The 17,979-nt window shown below is 42.0% G+C and overlaps 1 protein-coding gene across 1 annotated transcript; it reads left to right on the forward strand.

Annotated features, from left to right (window-relative positions):
* The first annotated feature begins 62 nt into the window (after positions 1-62).
* LOC129183372 (bMERB domain-containing protein 1-like) lies at positions 63-14,576 on the forward strand. The gene is made up of 7 exons (XM_054780518.1): positions 63-198; positions 301-416; positions 3,204-3,324; positions 3,800-3,873; positions 7,334-7,448; positions 7,915-7,985; positions 10,364-14,576. The coding sequence occupies exons 2-7, from the start codon at positions 335-337 to the stop codon at positions 10,474-10,476; spliced, it is 576 nt and encodes a 191-aa protein (XP_054636493.1). The 5' UTR covers positions 63-198; positions 301-334; the 3' UTR covers positions 10,477-14,576.
* Positions 14,577-17,979: the final 3,403 nt, after the last annotated feature.

The following is a 17,979-nucleotide window of genomic DNA, read 5'->3' on the forward strand; positions in this document are numbered from 1 at the left end:
TGATGTTTTGTAAATAATCTACAGTAGGCCTACGTTGATTTCTTTGTGGAGTGCTCAGCGCTTGCTTGCAGTGGCGTCTAATGACCACCAGATGGTGATATGTCCCCAGTGCCGTGACCACCTTGATTGACAAGGAGTTTTCTGTCGGCTACGCACGCCAGAGCATGCGAGGAACATCTTGCCCTCGTACCTCTGCAGGTCGGTGACTGACTGGCAATGACTCACTGAAATCCAGCATCACAATTTCAGTGTTTGATATTTCTGTTTTGGTTTCCTGCTCGGTGCATCTGCATCCCACAGAGAGGAGGAGGAGGTGGGGAAAGCAGCAACTGGAATGATGGAGATGAAGAGAGAATCTTTCCATCAGTATGGCTCACTGGAGCGTACACAATGGAGCAGACATGGCAACAAAGCAGGTAAACTAACTGATGCTCATGCTGCTTATATTTAATGTAAAATTAATGTATAGGCTAATGCTTAATGTTAGTGATTCCTAATGACATCAACATAATATGCTTTTAGGATGTTGATATTACAGCGCAGAATAGGTAGTTTGCTTTAACTGTCGCATGTGTGCCGGTAGTCAGCACTGCAAATGTCAAGCATCAACAGGTGTCACTTCTTCAAGTGTGTATGTGTGGTAGGACCATAGGTCGGTGAATAAGAGAAACAAATGATGAAAAATGTGACCAGCCTATAGTAATACTGCATTTCCTCAACTAGTGGCCTTCGCATTACAATTTTTCTCAATTGATAAGACACTAAATTCCATTAACTGCACACAGCTACCAACTGACTGCACACGTTTCTCAAATACAGGACTTTGGTATGAAAACCTTTCACACTTCATGGTTTGCATCCAGTTTCCAAAGCTCTTGCACTCTTTTTGCGAAAGACCGAACACCTTGTTTGCTCATTTGAACACACTTATCACTCATAGGACACATTTTTCCAAAAGTGAACACTAGGAGGCAAAATTCAGACACTGTTCCAACACAGTGTGGTTGTGGACGTGGACAAGCCAGACCACACCCAGAACCACAACCTGGACCTGCCCATGCACCTGGTCCAGGACCAAAACCTCCACATAGACCATGGCCAAAACCTTGACTGAGAACAACCCACACAAAGAAATAGAATTCCAGATGAAATTTGTGCTACTGTCATTAATAATGTGCTGATCCAAGAAATGACAATGAAAGAAGCAGGACAAAGAGTGACACCCAACCTGAGCAGATACACAGTGGGATCAATTATCTGACGATTTAAAGAGGACAACAGGTATGAGCAACTCCATTATACACATACTGTACTGTACTTTACAGGATAGTAGGTTTACTGTAGAATTTGTTGTAAGAGTTGTAAGACCGCGTGTTGTGGCAGGAAGACCGCCTTTATTTAACCAACACCAAGAGGCCTTGATTGTCCAAATGGTGGTGCAAACCAATGCAATAAAACTGTGAAATCCAGCAACGAATAATCCAAGGCAACAATTTCAGAGGAATCAGCAATGTAAGCCTCCCCACCATTGATTGTGTGCTGAAAAAATACAGGATCACCATGAAGCAAGTCTACAGCGTTCCCTTTGAAATGAACTCCCTCAGCGTGAAAGAACAGCGATTTTAATATGTGCAAGTGAGTATATGAAATTACGCTTTACTGTAACAATACAAGTAGTCTGAGAATGCTGTGAAAAATCTAATGCATAATAATGCTGGCTCACAAGTGCTAGTAAAAGTACAAAGTGTACATGAATGACTTTTTGTCTGTTTTCTGTGCGTTTTTCAGAGTTCAGAGTTTCTCAGTTGGACTTTGATGATAGGCCACATGAATACACCTACGTGAACGAGGCTGGTTTCAAACTAAATATAACGAAATATCACTGAACATTGGGCTGTCGTCAATGTCCCAGGTCAGCGTGGGTGTAATGTAACCCTCTGTGCTGCAATAAGCAATCTAATTCACCTTCATGCAGTTCTGGGCGCATAAACCCAGCATTTGTTGACTTTCCTAGATGGACTTCACGAGGGCCTACTGACACACATACAGCAGAGCGTCTGGCAAGAAGACACGTTTTTTGTTGTCTGGGATAATGTTAATTTTCATCGAGGATTGATTCGGGAATTGCTCGATATGAACTGTGAAGTTATTGTGTTTTTTTGCCACCATATTTTTTTTGCCACTGTTTCTGAATCCTATGGAATATTTTTTCTCTCCATGGACGTGGAAGGTTTATGAGCAGCAGCTATACATTCAGGAAAATCTCTTGCAATCAATGGTCTTGGCATGTGATGATGTTTCTGTTGATGCATGTCAGGGCTGAATCAGACGCACTAGGTCTTTCTTTCCAGATTGCCTTGCCAGCGCAGTCATAGCTTGTAATGAGGTCCTGTGTCCTGACCAGGCTGAAAGAATTAATGCAGATGTGGTGTAAATATTTACATACTGTACTGTGTACAATACAGTGACATATCTTTTTTTATACTTCATGTAAAAAAAATTGTGAGAACAGTGTTTTGTGTTGAGCAGTGCAGTCTCCTAATTTGTCTTTGTGTGTGCTAATTTTGAAAACAAAGTTTAAAATTTTGACAAAGTGTACTTTTGAGTGTGTGTTGCTTTTGCGAATTGTGTCGTAATAAAGAAAATAGGGTCCAGTGTTTTGTGAAATGTGTGCTATTTTTCAGGAAGTGTCTTATCAATAGAGAAAAATTGTAGTAGACACTGTCTCTCAATTTCTGGGTGCCTCGTCATATACTGTATATTTATAAATATCCATCCATCCATCCATCTACTAGACTTCCCTCTCCCCGGCCACTTCCCCCAGTTCCTCCCAGCATTTATAAATATATATTTTATAAACACCACACTTCAAATAGATGCCTTCTTTGTCCTCTCAGGAAAAGGTATTACCGTGCCATAATTACATTTACTATGACTGATAGCACCATAATGACATATTTATCACAACATAGAGTTCCTACAGAGAAGAGATGGCATCTGTAAAGCTGACATTTACAGTGGCATTTAAAGAGTGCTGCGACATATTTCAAAAAGGGGATTATAAGAACAAAAGAATGACAAGAAAAGAGAAGAATGAGAGGAAAGATGAAGAAAAAAGTGAAGACGCATGCTTTTATTTGTGACTGAATTGTTATTCGAAAACAGCACCCTCTGCAATATGATTGTGTGTGTGTGTCTTCCAGAAGATGACGTGGTGTCCATGGCGGACTCCAGCATTACTGCTGATGACATTGAGGGCGAACTCTTCAAGATCGAGAGGATTAGAGACGTTCTGGTCCGGAGGGAGTCTGAGCTCAGATACATGTGAGATGATAAAGATTACACGAACCTGGGAGAATCCTACATGACGTGCTATGTTTTTCCCTTAAGAGATGGATATAATAGTATGTATTAAATGATAAGGGAAATCTCCACCTGCAAAAAAAATGACTGCCTTCCACAAAGTTGAATGTTTTTGTTTCTTACATTTTTACCAAATAATGAATATGCACTATAGCTCCCAAGCAAGGTCGAATTACAATTTGGTAAGGAAGCATTTGGACAGTGCCAGAGCTTTTGTGATCCATAATAGATTTGAAATAACACAGTCAAGTGTAGACGTTCAGTTTTTAATTCAAGAACTTTTACAAAGACCTGGCATATAACAGCCCGAATTACAGGAATTACAGCCCGAGTACCTCCATTTTGCAGGGGCTAAAAAGTTTTAGGACAAGATGACATCATTGTAAATATAGTTGACAGACATGACTAATGTTGTTTTTTGTGTCTCCTTTTGCAGGATGGATGACATTCAGCTATGCAAGGAGATCACTCGGCTGAAGAAGGAGCTGCACAAACTAGTGTCCCTGTCAGGTTGGAGTCACCACCTTCACTATGATTGAGTTCAGCCCAAAAAATATGAGTAGTTTCATATTTGGAGTAGAAAATATACTCTTTCTCTCCCTCATGCCAAGTGTTCCCAAACCTTTTCACCTTTACCTTTTGAAATGTGCTTACTTCTTCCCAAATGTTGTGATAAAGCACACCTCAAACTTAATTCACAACAGTTACAACAACAACAAAAATGTCAATCAACACTATGTCAAGAATAGGGATGTCAAATTGGTGCATTCATGGTGATTAATTAATTACAGTCATATTTACTGCATTATTTTTTTAATTGCGTTAATCTAATTTTACAGTTTCTGCACGTTGCCTTTTTATAAAAGTCTGTTTTTATGCTTTTTGTGCTTGAGTTGTTGTGGGTGGAAAAGAATGGTCAGTCACACCCTGAAGTGGACATTGATTAGCTGTCATTGTGTTTGGGCTTGTTTAGCATTAGCTGATAGGCTCCCAATGTAGTTGGCATGCATCCGGACTAGATGCCCGAGCCACCTCAACTGGCTCTTCTCGATGTGAAAGAGCAACGGCTGTACACTGACCCCTCCTGGATGACTGAGCTCCTCTCCTTAGAGTCTCGCCACCCTACGGAGGAAACTCATTTCAGCCGCTTAGATCGACCAGTAAATTGAGAGCTTTGCCTTCCGGCTCAGCGCTCTCGTCACCATGATGGTACCGCAACCGCATTATTGCAGACTCTGCGCCCATCCGCCTCAAGTGCCAACCTCAAGACTCAAGACTCTGAGATACTTGAACTCCTCCACCTGGGATAAGACCTCACTCTCAACCCGGAGGGTGCAATCCACCCTTTACCGACTGAGAACCATGGCCTCAGATTTGGAGGTGCTGAATCACATTCCAAAAGCATCACTCAGGTGTAAACAGCCCGAGTAAACTCTGAAGGTCACAGTCCGATGAGGCCATCAGGTCCTCTGCGAATAGCAGAGATGAGCTCCTAAGGCCCCCAAACTCCCTTAAAGCCTTGGTTGCGCCTAGAAATTCTGTCCATGAAATTTATAAACAGAATCGGTGACAAAGGGCAACCTTGGCGGAGGCCAATGTTCACCAGAAACAGGCTCGACGTACTGCTTGCAATGCGAACCAGGCTCCTGCTCTGGTTGTACAAGTACCGAATGACACATAGTAGCACGCCACCAATCCCGTACTCTCTGAGCACAGACCACAGGACACCGCGAGGGACACTGCCTAATGCTGTTTATACAAAGTCTACAAAGCACATATAGACCGGTTGGGCAAACTCCCATGTACACTCCAGTACCCTTGCATGGGTGTAGAGCTGGTCCAGTGTTGGTGACCTGGACAAAAACAGCATTACACCTCCTGTAGCTGAGGTTCAACGGTCGTACCCTTCTCTCCAGCACCCTGGAATAGACTTTTCCTGGGAGGCTGAGGAGTGTGATCCCCCTATAGTTGGAACACACCCTCCAGTCACCCTTCTTGAAAAGGGGGACTACCACCCCGGTCTGTCAATCCAGAGGTACTGTTCCCGACTTCTACACAATGTTGAAGTGACGTGTCAGCCAAGACAGTCCCTCAACATCCATAGCCTTGAGGAACTCAGGGCAAAACTCGTCCATCCCCAGTGCTTTGCCACTGGGAACTGTTTTGACTTCCCCTGATACCTCAGCCACGGTGATGGAACTGTCCACATTCGTGTCCTCAGACTCTGCTTCCTCGATGGAACGTATGTCATTGGATTTGAGATGGCCTCAAAGTATTCCTTCCACCTTCCGACTATATCCTCAATCAAGGTCAGCAGGCATCCATCCCCACTCTAAACAGTGTGGACCGGGCACTGCTTACCCTTTCTAAGGCGTCAGATGGTTTGCCAGAACCTTGAAAGTTGTGCTACATGGAGTCACCAAACTCCTCCCGCACCCAAGTTTTTGCTTCGACTACCACCAAAGCCGCATTCTGCTTGGCCTGCCGATACCTGTCAGCTGCTTCAGGAGCCCCACAAGCCACCCATGCTTCATAGGACTCCTTCTTCAGCTTGACAGCAGCCCTGACCTCTGGTGTCCACTATCGGGTTCGCGGCTTGCCGCCACAACTGGCACCGACCACCTTGCGGTCGCAGCTCCGATCAGGCGGGCGAAGTTCTGCTCGGGGGTGAGAGTTCCCAGCACAACCTCATTACACGTTTGGGTCACCCAGGTCTGTGCGGCATCCTGCTCCGCCATCTAATCCAACTCATCGCCAGGTGGTGATCAGTTGACAGCTCAGCCCCTCTCTTCACCCGCGTATCCAGAACATGCAGATGCAGGTCTGATGATATGGCTACAAAGTCGATCATAGACCTGCGGCCAAGGGCGTTGTCGTGCCAAGTGAACTTGTGGACATCCTTATGTTCGAACATGGTGTTTGTTATGGACAAACTGTGGTTTGCACAGAAGTCAAATAACATCACACCGCACGTGTTTAGATTTGGGAGGCCATTCCTCCCAATCACACTCCTCCAGGTCACACTGTCATTGGCCACATAGACGTTGAAGTCCCAGTAGAACTACGGAGTCACCAGCTGCAGTGCTCTCCAGCACCCCTCTGATAGACTCCAGGAAGGCTGGGTACTCTGAACTGCCGTTTGGCGCGTATGCACGAATGACAGTCAGGACCCTTTTCGTTCCATCAGTCTTTGTCTGGTCCGTCACCTACGACCTGATTGCCTTGGGAGACCTTACCAGGGATATATAGGCCCGGACAACTCTTAGGACCACTCGGGCACTCAAACCCCTCCACCACGATAAGATGGTGATTCACGGAGGAGGAGGAGATATGTAGTTTACAGTCAGTGTTGATAAGTAATGAATGAGAATGATAATGCTCTCATAAATTAATTATGCTTATCTTAGGTTCGTTTTTTTTTACTTCTTCTGCTGTTAATGTCATTTTAGCCTTATTTAGCTTAGCAATTAGCTTTGTTTCTTTTTTGCATAACATGTCTTGACCTATACTTTTATCTTGACAGCTTTTTTTTAGCTTCCTTTATTTTACCTTACCCAGTGTCTTAGCTTCACATATCATATTTAGCTTCTTTCTGCAATTAGCCTTAGTTTATTTTTTCATAGTGAAATGTTTATGTTGGTGTAGCTTATTTTAGCTTATTTAGCTAATCTTGGATTGTGCTAGTTAGTTCATCATATTTACCTCATCTCATTCTACCATTATATGCCTTGGTTTACATGTGTCATGTGTTAATTTTACCAACTTTAACTTAAAAATTGTCTTATTTTTGTCATTTTGGCCCATCTTATCTTATTTTGACCTAGTTTAGCTTGGTGTAGCTTGTAGTATGTAGTTTATTATATCTGAGCTAGTTTAGCTAAGCATAGCGAGTGCAATGACAGAAACTGCTTCCATTAGTTAGAAACATGTGCAACATCAACAGACTCATTTCTTTGTCTTTTCACTGTAGATAACGACAAGTCCAAAGAGGACCGGCTAAAGGAAGATGAACTTCTGCAGCAAATCCACAAACTGGTCGAAACCAGAGATTACCTGGTGGATGATGTTGAGTTTGAAAGACTCAGGTGAGCTTTTGCATATAACGAGATGGATGGATGGATGGATGGATGGATGGATGGATGGATGGATAGATGGATGGATATTTGGATGGTTGGGTGGTCTCATTCAGCAAGAATCAGCTTAGCGGTGCACACAAACAGTGAAGATGACAAGAAAAGGTCACGACTTAAACAGTGAGAGCAGATGTGGAATATGAAGTGTGTTTTTAATGTGGCTTTAGATTTCATCGCGCTTTGTTTGCTTGCATGAACAGTCACAGCAAAGATGAGGCAGGAAAAAACGTTATAAGGGGATGAGATGGAGCTAAACCCAGCTAAACAACGATGGAGGTTCATGCCATTTTAATTGTGCGCCGTGCATCGCCTGTGTAGCTCCGCTTCTGTTTGAGCTGGCAACCACAACACACTTCTTTTGGTGAACAAACTTTAAATTAAAACACAGGGGATGATGTATGGCTTCATCTGCACGCAGGGAGAAAGAAGAAGATAAAGAAATGGCTGACTTTCTGAGGTCTAAATTTCCAAGATGCCTGCAGAAAACAGGTACAACACTCATGTCTAATTATTCCTAGTTTTCCTTCAAACATCATCTTTAATTGCAATTAAAGCGTGCATTATTTAGCCTAGCAAGCTAATGATAGTAATGTAGAAGGTGTTGCAAAATTCAGTAATCATTTTATTACGACTTCTCAGAGGCCTACTGTCCTCTGGAAAACAGACATGATAATAGGTGGCAACACAAGTGAGTACACCTCACGGAGAATGTTCATATTTTGTCCCAAGTGTGAGTGTTTAGTGTGAGCGCCATTGTTTTCCTTGGAGGTGCGTTTGGGCTCGTTATCATGTTGGAAAACTCCTGTGCGGCGCAGTTTCCCAAAGGAGGGGATCATGCTCTGCTACACATTGTCACAGAACATGTTGGAGTTCATGTTTTCCCTCAATGAACCGCAGCTCCCCGGTGCTGTTAGTACTCATGCAGCCCAAGACCATGACAGTACTATGCTAGCAGGGATGGCTGTGCAAGTAAATCTCACTTTCCCAAGTAAATCTCACACCTTAAAGAAAAACTGCACTTTTTTTTTTATTTTGTCCATCAGCCACAATCTTTAAGTGAAACATGAACACAAGTCTTTCCCTTTTCTGTGTGTTCTAAAGAGAGAGAAACAGGTAGTGAGGCAGCTAACAATGCACGTAATGGACACGCCTATTCCGCCTATAAAGCCCTCTTTAAAAAAAAAAAAAATCAAAAAATGCAACAATGTTCGATTTGCAAAATGTAACCTGCATATTAACCAAGTTACAGTGACATGTTATTGTAGAGCTAGCACTGACGAGTACTTTTCCTGCGTAGTGACACAACGCCTTGTTCACAGCGCCTCACTCACAACACCTCATGTGCGGTACCCTGACTTCTTTTCCGATTTGATACATAGTCAATTTCAGGCTGGTATCAGCAATACAGATCCAATACCGATACTATGTGCGCATACACCTACACATACAGCATGTCGGGTAAATTAAAAAAAAAAAAAAAAAATTGTGTATTCCAAATCATAGCATAGTCCATAAAATAAACCATTTAAAATATCTGAGGAATTTATTCATTTATTTGAAACAACTGTATATCATTTAGTCAAGGTCTCAATGATTTAATACTTTCCACGGTGTTCCTGTTAATGATTTCATTACCTCAAATTACTAACGTATCAAAGTATCGATATTTTCATTTGAGAATTGATTTGAGAGACTAAAGATCTGGTATCGGAGGTACCGATATTTCAGTATCGATCCGTATGCCACTACTACCGAGCGGTAACGTAAGCCAATGGAGTTGCTGCATCGAATGCGAGTTTTAATTGAATTTCCCAGCTCAACGAGGAGCACGAGTCTTGTTTTGAAAATACAGCCACGTTAGTCGGCTTCCCAGTGAGAGCGGACGTTGTAAGTAACTGTTTCATGATGGTTTTATTTTGTCAATGAAACTTTTAGCACTAGTGCTACATGCTAAAAGTACAAGATGGGAATGTTACAATGTTCGTATTTTAGCGATGCAAAAATCTGACAATGTACCTGCGCGCTCAATTAGGAGAGTCTGTGGGGATGTCCTCAAAAAAAATTTTCATACGATATCGCGTGGATTTTCATTCAGATACATGCTTGTTAGGTAGATTACTTCTTCCTCTTCAATTTCGTATTGGATTTATGCTGAGTGTGTGCCGAGTCATACGAGTGCTTCGAAGGTTAAGTCCAACTTTAAGCCTTTTAAACTTATGGATTGGAGCGTCAAGACAAAATAAAAGGTAAGTAGGAAATAAATTCACTTTAATATCTATCTGCAGATTAAATTTCATTAAAATCTGATGGTGCAAAAAATGTCAATTTTGCTCCGGAATTACTGTGTACATGCAATTTTTAGTGTGGCGTGGAAACCAATGCAGCGTGCTGCTGCACTGCGAGTGCTAGGTCTACATGAAAATTATGACACTTGATTTTCTTCCCTGGACTTTTTGATTAACAAAAAAATGTACATGGCTACTCTGTTGACTTTTAAAACAAACGTCACGGACTAAGTTATTATACATATTTGTAGTACGGCTGTACTTGCCAAGGTCCGTGGGTTGATCGCAGTTTTTGTCTTGACTCAATGTTAGGATTGTGGATGATGGGCTAAATACCAAAAAGAAGTACAGTTTTCCTCAAGAAGTCACTTTGGACATAAAACTGACAGCTCAGGCTTCTAGCTCGATGGCTAGCGCGTTTGACTATCATTCGGTGGGCTGTGGTTCTGGGAGTGCGGAGGGGCGAGATGGGTTGTCATTTTCAGCGCAATATAAATCTATAAACATCTATAAGTGCATGTCTATCCTGTCCCTGCATCAGCCATTTTACTACAATGAAAATGCATCATGTTTTTGCTCCAGGTGTACCTACAAGGCGAGTAACACCCAGGGCTCAGCCGAACTCTTCTCCCTTGGCGAAAACGGGCCTCACCCTGCTGAAGGAGTGCTGTGGCTTCACATGCGCCATCATGTAGCTCATGAAGGTCACAGACGAGATCTGCACAAAGTGATTGTCAGCATATATGATTTAATTTCAAGTTAACGCTCCCAGATAATGTGTAAAAAAAAAAAAAAAAAAAAAAAAAAAGAAAGAAAGAATTATCATTTTTCCTGTGCATAAACGCGTAGCACACATGCTGCTTTAACCATCCTGGTATTAAAACAAAGCTGTCCTCATTGCAGCTTCTTGACACAGCTGGCTAGTCCAATCACTGCTGTTACTTTTTAATTAACACTAACATTAGAGTGACATTAATTGCTAACTGATTTGACGCCGCATCAAATTAAATAGGACCTTTTAGTGACATGGCGGGTTCTTGTTCAATGTTGGTGGCGTTACTCACCCTGTTATTGTTTTATAGTAGCAGGTAATTGAATTAGTTTTTAAAATGTTGCAACGCTGTTACCGACAGTGAAATGTGGCGCGTTATAATGCACTGATATCGATATCAATAATCTGGATGTCACTTCTTTCGCCATTGTTTACTACTACTGCACAGAAAGCTAAATAGCTAGTCAACAAGAGTTGTGCTTGCGCACTCTCAGGAAAACACTGCCCCCTCGCGTTTTGGTAGAGAATTATCACAAACTCAGCCCGACTCTAATCTCATGACACACGTCAGCCGCACACCCACTGCAAAGCTAAACCTGAACTCTTTTACATATTTGAAGGTTTTTCAGAAAAGTAACGTAATAATCACTTTTCCTAGTAACTAGTTATTACAACTAGGTAATTTCCCCAACACAGGTTATATTTATTGTGAAAGCTCCTTCCTCTGCTTTTTTGTGTTTAGTGGGACAATTAGGAATTTAGTAGGTTTTACACATGTGGCAGCTAACCAGTCGCCTACTCTGGTCTGTAGAATGAATTTCATGGGAGGTTCCATGAGGTTATCCACTGGCTGCTGGCTCACATGCTTCTTGTGACCAATCAAACTACAGATACACAACTGTGTTGCCAAGAAGAATAGTCTCCATGGCAACCCCCCCCCCCATACCTTTACATTGAGACAGCCAATGCAGCGATTCAAAAGATGAGATTGTGTGTGTGTGTGTGTGTGTGTGATAACAACAACAATCATGCATGGATATTGCACTTATCTGTTTGGTCATGTTTAGGTTTTGAAATGCATGCAAATCCCTCATGTATACATGATTATGATAAATGCTTGAGCTCACACACTGCACTGTAATTTGTAGAAAACTGGCATATTTTAATATCACTAACCTTAAATGCAGCAGTATAGCAACGCTTGTGTAGCTGCACAGTACAGCAGATGTTTAGGCAGTATTAACTCTTCCTACGATGTTTGATCAACACATTGTACAGTAAAAGCCATGTGTCCACCAGTTGGTTCACAAGTCTGGTTAAAAATGCAGGCAGAGGTATTCTCAATGCCTCCCCTCCAGCATAATTCAAATAGTAGTCATATCTGTCAACAAGAAAACAACTTTTTTAATAGGAATGTCAAATGATTAAAAATCAGATTAATCCGTTTTCAAATTAATTAATCATGATTAATCACCATCTGCAACTATGGCTGAAATATGCCCATTTTTACTGTATTTTATTGAAAGAAACATACTGTATATAAGTATTAACCGCTCCAAATTAACTGAAAGTTTAAATCAAGCTAAAAGATAGCACACGTGTCTGAAAATCTATTTACCTAAAACTAGTTTCTTCAACGGTAGCAGAACATTAGAATCACACAACAGTGGTATTATAAGCAATGAGGGGTTGTGTTGCAAGACACCACGTATCTTAAATTGAATTCACATGTTTTGAGATTATTTTCTGGGATTTCCAAGAATACCTAAATGCAGCAAAATGTGAGTGCTCAGAATTTTCACTTATTGTCTTTCTGTGTACTTACACAACACATATACGCATAATGAACACATTGTTGCGATGTTCCGGTGTCCCCGAATGCATCACGCGGTCGCCTAGTGACAATGAGGAAGTATCGTTCTGAGGCTGAACGAACTGTAGGCGCGTTTGTGAGTTGGAGGTGGTGTTGGAATTGCACTGCTGTTCATGTGTTCAGGTCAGAATAAAGTTATAAAAGGAGCATCAGACTAACTCTCCAGGGAGCTACACAGTACCACCGTCTGTTGTCGTAACACAGAAGCTTGGCTTGCCATGATACGCATGCTTCATTACGCAATAAATGTAACCTAATTTATTAAATAAATTAGTTACCGTTGTTAACGCGCTATTTATGATATCCCTACTTTTTAAGCAACATGTGGCAACATGTGAGTCCCAGTGGAGCAAATACGATTGTATTCACTTTCTTTATGAAATGTTTTCCTTTTTTTTTTGCTGATCACAGTCGCAATCCCTCCATCTCAGAATACAAAATAGTACGGTCCATTCTTATGTCATCCATCCTCAGCGAACCATTATTATCATTATTATGAATGTTCTCTCTTTTTTTGGGGGGACGGTTATCTCACCGTTATCTATTATGTGTTATCCTGACTATCACTGAAAACATGACATGGAATCCAGGAAGTGAACTACATGTACTGTACTAGATGTAGAATGGATGGGGGGTAGGATTAAATAAGCTTTGCTTCTTCCTACTCCTTTTGGACATGTGGAACTGTCAAAAAATGATTCACGAGATGTATTTCATTGTAACCTTCATGTTCAAATAAACTAAACCAAACCAAACCAAACCAAACCAGAAAGTAAACCATCTTTTTGAATGTTTAGTGACATCTAATTCCTCTATTAACTTATAGGATTAGAATGAACCCGTTCCCCGCACCCCAGAACGCAAATGATAGTGTCCCGTCTTTTATCTACTAGTCCAGTCAAAAGCAGAAATGAGACAACAGACTAACAAACACAAATAAGGGATTGCGTAACTTTTTCACTTTTGTTAGCTTTTGTTGCTGTTTGAATCACAAATTAAGTGTTCCACCGCCTACGAATAAAAAAGGGTGTGTCACCATTGGCTCAAGCAGCGTTTTGGACCCCGTGATGCAGAGAGAGGAGACAATCCACGATAACAAAAGAATTTATTACAAGTCGAGTCCTCCGCAGGAGTAAAAAGACAAAATACAAAAATATCAAAAGGCAATGAGTCCAACACAAAAATACCGTGCCACGCCACAGAAATGGGATAATAAAAGGCACTGCTAGGAAAAAGTAGTAGCAGGGAAAACCAAGCAGGCAGGTAATCTTAGCGAAAGTGCTAACGCGCCACTGCTGGAGGTAGCCAGGCAGGGAGAAAGTATCCTCACAATGCAGGTAGAATTGAAAGCAAAACATACGATAGGGTAACACATCAGGCATAGAAATACATGAAGCAGGCAAGGAGCTGTTGCCGACAACCAGCTTAATAAGGCCAGGAGCCCTAAAGAGCTGCAGGTGTGCCACGGTGGCTCCACCCGCAGGGAACAGCATGCACTGCAAGAGGCAGCAGATAGGCGGCAGCAGAGCGACAACACAAAGCATGTCAGGGTGTAGTCCTTCCATCTCCTGGTATCTTGGTTACCATCTTTGTCAAATAAGCAAACACATTTTCTAGTGGAATTTTGTTTCTCTTTTGACAATTTGAGTTTCAAATGAAGCATTTTCTGGGCCTCAGAATTTTTATTTATTTATTTTTAAAATGGTACAGTCCTGACCAGGAACGCCACCATGAAAAAAAACATTGTCCTTACTTTCGCCCTCTACACAGTGCCCCTGGTCCTGCCTCTTCCTGTCATTTTCCATGAACCTAGGAGTGGCTTGTTAATTTAAAGCAATGGTTGTCAATTATTTTCTGTCATGCCCCCACTGGAGGACAGAAATGTTTTTGCGCCCCCCTCCAATTTGAAATAATATTGACAAACTGATTTATTTATCTGTACTGTACAGACTGAACTTGAAACTAAAACCAGTGAAATGCAACAAAATGGAGAGCACTGAAGCACACGAGCATATTCAAGAGTCAAACTGCATGCCAAGTATGACAAACTCATACATGTTGACAGGTCTGCACTAATATTGACAGTCCTCCCTGCCTCTCACGTACCCCCCATACCCCCCACCCTCAAGAGTTCACCCCCACAGGGGGCCTGCCTCACTATCTCAGAAGCACTGATTTAAACCAACAATTCTGTTGAACTTGTGTTGTGCAAAAAAAAGTTTTTCTTTTGGCATTTCAGTCACTATGGTCTCCCCTGAAGCAGAATAAAAAATAGTACAGTCTTGTCTCCTTTTAAGAACCAGGAAGTGGCCTGCTAACAAATGTACTGTTGGAATTTTTTTTTTTTTTTTTTTTAAAGATACATTATCTTACATCAATCTTATGTTATCTTACATCAGGGGTTTCCACCAAAAATCAAAGAATGCAGGGGGGGCCACTGATATTTATATATATTTTTTTTTATTTTGAAAAAAGGCTACAAAATGTTTTATATATAAAGTAGAACCCTGCTTTTCATGGGGGTTCCGTTCCAGACTTACCAGCGAATGGTAAAAAAAAAAAACGTGAGTAATTGAGGTGCCCATAAAAATGTCTATTTTTGACGCACAACCCCCCCACCCCTCAACCCTCATGCCATTGACTCGCAACACAATCCAGCTTTAAGCCCTATACAATATATGCCTCACACACTTATTAAATACATTTTAAATGAAATAATGTGTAGGCACTCATCACTAATCAATGATAATGTTAGATGACCGTTGAACAGATGTTTTTTTTTTAAAGCTGTGACAGTGTCAGACAAAGATTTATTGGTAAATGTACAAGTTGTACTTCAGCTTTGCCTCATATAACTATGGTGCATTCATGGTCCACCGAACAAAGTGTGACATCTCAAAGCTTAGCTTAGCACAAAGACAAACATGTCGAAATTATGTGCTGCTACATGTATGCTGTACATTTGACTTGCATAATTACAGATTTATAAATGATTGCCGACCCATGACAAGGGTTTTCTATGGAACAAACTGCCTAATTTCAGAGAAAAAGAATTGTGAAAAAAAAACAGTGAATTTGCCCAAAATGCTGAATCACAAATGTGCAGGGATCCATTTATTTATTTAAAGATATCAGCGTCAACATTTCAGCTTTTGTCTTTCAATTGTGCCTTTTTGCTCGATTTTCCTCACTTTTGCTATATTATTTTTGTTGAATTTACTACAATGCCGCTCTTTGGAGAGCACTGTCTTTTACATCATCATCCATAAACCAGGAAGTAGCCTACCTGTAGCACGTGTGGACAAAGAAGCTTGATTTTTTTTCCTTTTCTTTTTCACTTCCACCTTGGCAATATATCTACAATAATAATACAAAATACAACAAAGGTGCAAAAATATAACACAAATACTCAGGGCTAAACTGCCAAGGAACAAACTGAAAACACTGCAAAAAGGGGAAGCAGGAAAAAGACTAGAGCTAACAAAAAATATCTGCGGTACAAAAGGTAGCAGTACAATACTTAGCTGAGCGATTCACAGGATTTCAAGGAGCAAGGGTAGACCAGTTAGCAACCCCGAGGAACGGGATTAGCGGTAGCAAACACAGAGCATGAAGGAATAACTGGCGTTGCTTCCTTGTCTGGCAGCGTCTGATAAAGGTGTAGGTAATTGGCTGCAGGTGCGCCTCATCAGTGTAATCAGGTCAGAGTGTACTGCAACACATATCAGAGAGAGGGCAGCAGAGCGACAGACACTGAAACATGACAGTATGCCCACTTTATTATTAGTAATATAAAAATACAGTATCGTTGAAATATAGAAATATAGTTTGCAATATAGAAATACAGTATTTAGGACCTTTGTGCATCTTAAGAGTATGGCAAGCAGATATAACATTCTCCATTCTTTAGTTCATTCTCCATAACAATACTGATAATAAATTTTATTTTTTTTTACACATGTTCTTTCACATTTGAAAATAATCTCAAAGTGCTACAAGGCAGATGATGGTATAAAATTATAAAAAATAGAGCACAATCTTAGTGGTTAAAATGAAAAAAAAATGAATAAATTTCCCAAATATTTATTTCTTTATCATGTAATGGTACTCGTTTAATTCATTTGGAACATACATAACATGGTTGACGTACATCACATATTTACAGTTTTCTGTAAATATAAAACTGTCACGTCTCGGCTTTGGCATTGTGGCGATGACCCCAGGGTACAGAAAGCAGGAACTGATTGCAGGAAAAAATTATCTTTTAATAATAGCTGCAGTGCAGCGGCAGGAACTCAAGATCGACAGCTTTGCAGTAGTGTGTCGGGCAATGACAAACAAAGATGCACGCACCTGAACTAAATAGGAGAACTCAAATTAGACATCAAGGAATTAGACGGTGGTGGGACCCCCTAAGGGGACGGCCAGAACGGCAGGTCCGGCGGAGCCCGAAGCGGGACCCCTCCGGAGGTCGGCCAGAATGATGAGCAAGGCAAAGGAGGTGGGAGCCCTCCGGCAGTCGGCTGGAACGGCAGGTCCGGCCGAGTGAGTGGTGGGACACCTCCGGAGGGCGGCCAGGATGGTGAACCTGGTGGAGGGGGCGGGACTCCTCTGGGGGTTGGCCGGAACAGCAGGTCCAGCGGAGCCAGTGGCGGGACCCCTCCGGAGGACGGACAGGATAGTGCGCCTGGCAGAGTAGGTGGGACCCCTGCGGAGTATGGCCAGGATGGTAGGCCTGGCGGAGCTGGCGAGAGAGATGAGCTGTGGCAGGGACTTTAGAGGAGGATGACTGGCGTGTAGGAAATGCCAGAACAGGAACAAGAGCACCTGCATTCAATCACTCACCTGGACTACTTTAGCGGTGCTGTTTCTCTTACCTGTTGCCAGATTGTTTCCCGATCCATGCCTGCTTCCTGCTCCTCCCTGCCTCGTGTATTCTACTCTGTCTATTAGCTTTCTAATCATACCTGCCTACAGTATTTTGTGAGTATTAGTCATTTCCCTGCTCGGCTATCACCAGCAGTGTTTTTTTGTTATACTTTGGCTTTTGTACTTTTCCTGCTTGGTTCTCAGCAGTGTTTTTTTGTTAGTGTATATCTTTTGTCTCCTGCTATACCCGTGTCTAGCAGCGCCTTGTATTTAGGATTTTTGTTGTAGTTTTTTCCCGTGGCTAGGCCCGGTAGATTTGTGTTGTGCCTTGGCCACCCGTGACAGAACAATCTGGCCACGATGGATCCTGCGGAGTCAGAGAATTTCCGGTCCGCCTTATCCCATCAGGGACAATTGGTGGGAATCTATGAGAAATCCCAGCGGGATATCATGGAGGCCATTACAGCCTTGTCCGCCAACGTGGGCACGCTAGATCAGCGCCTTGAGCAAGTGCTTACTCCAGGACTTCCGGAAGAAGCCACCCCGCCACTTAGAATGGTAGCCACCAGTCCACCACACCGTGAGCCTAGTATTCCCATTTGGGGTAGGGAGGCAGTAAGTCGATTGCTCGATATCAGACAAAAGGGACGCTCCGTAGCGGCTTTTTCTATAGATTTCAGAGTG

This window comes from Dunckerocampus dactyliophorus, chromosome 6, assembly GCF_027744805.1.
Source record: "Dunckerocampus dactyliophorus isolate RoL2022-P2 chromosome 6, RoL_Ddac_1.1, whole genome shotgun sequence".
NCBI lineage: Eukaryota > Metazoa > Chordata > Actinopteri > Syngnathiformes > Syngnathidae > Dunckerocampus > Dunckerocampus dactyliophorus.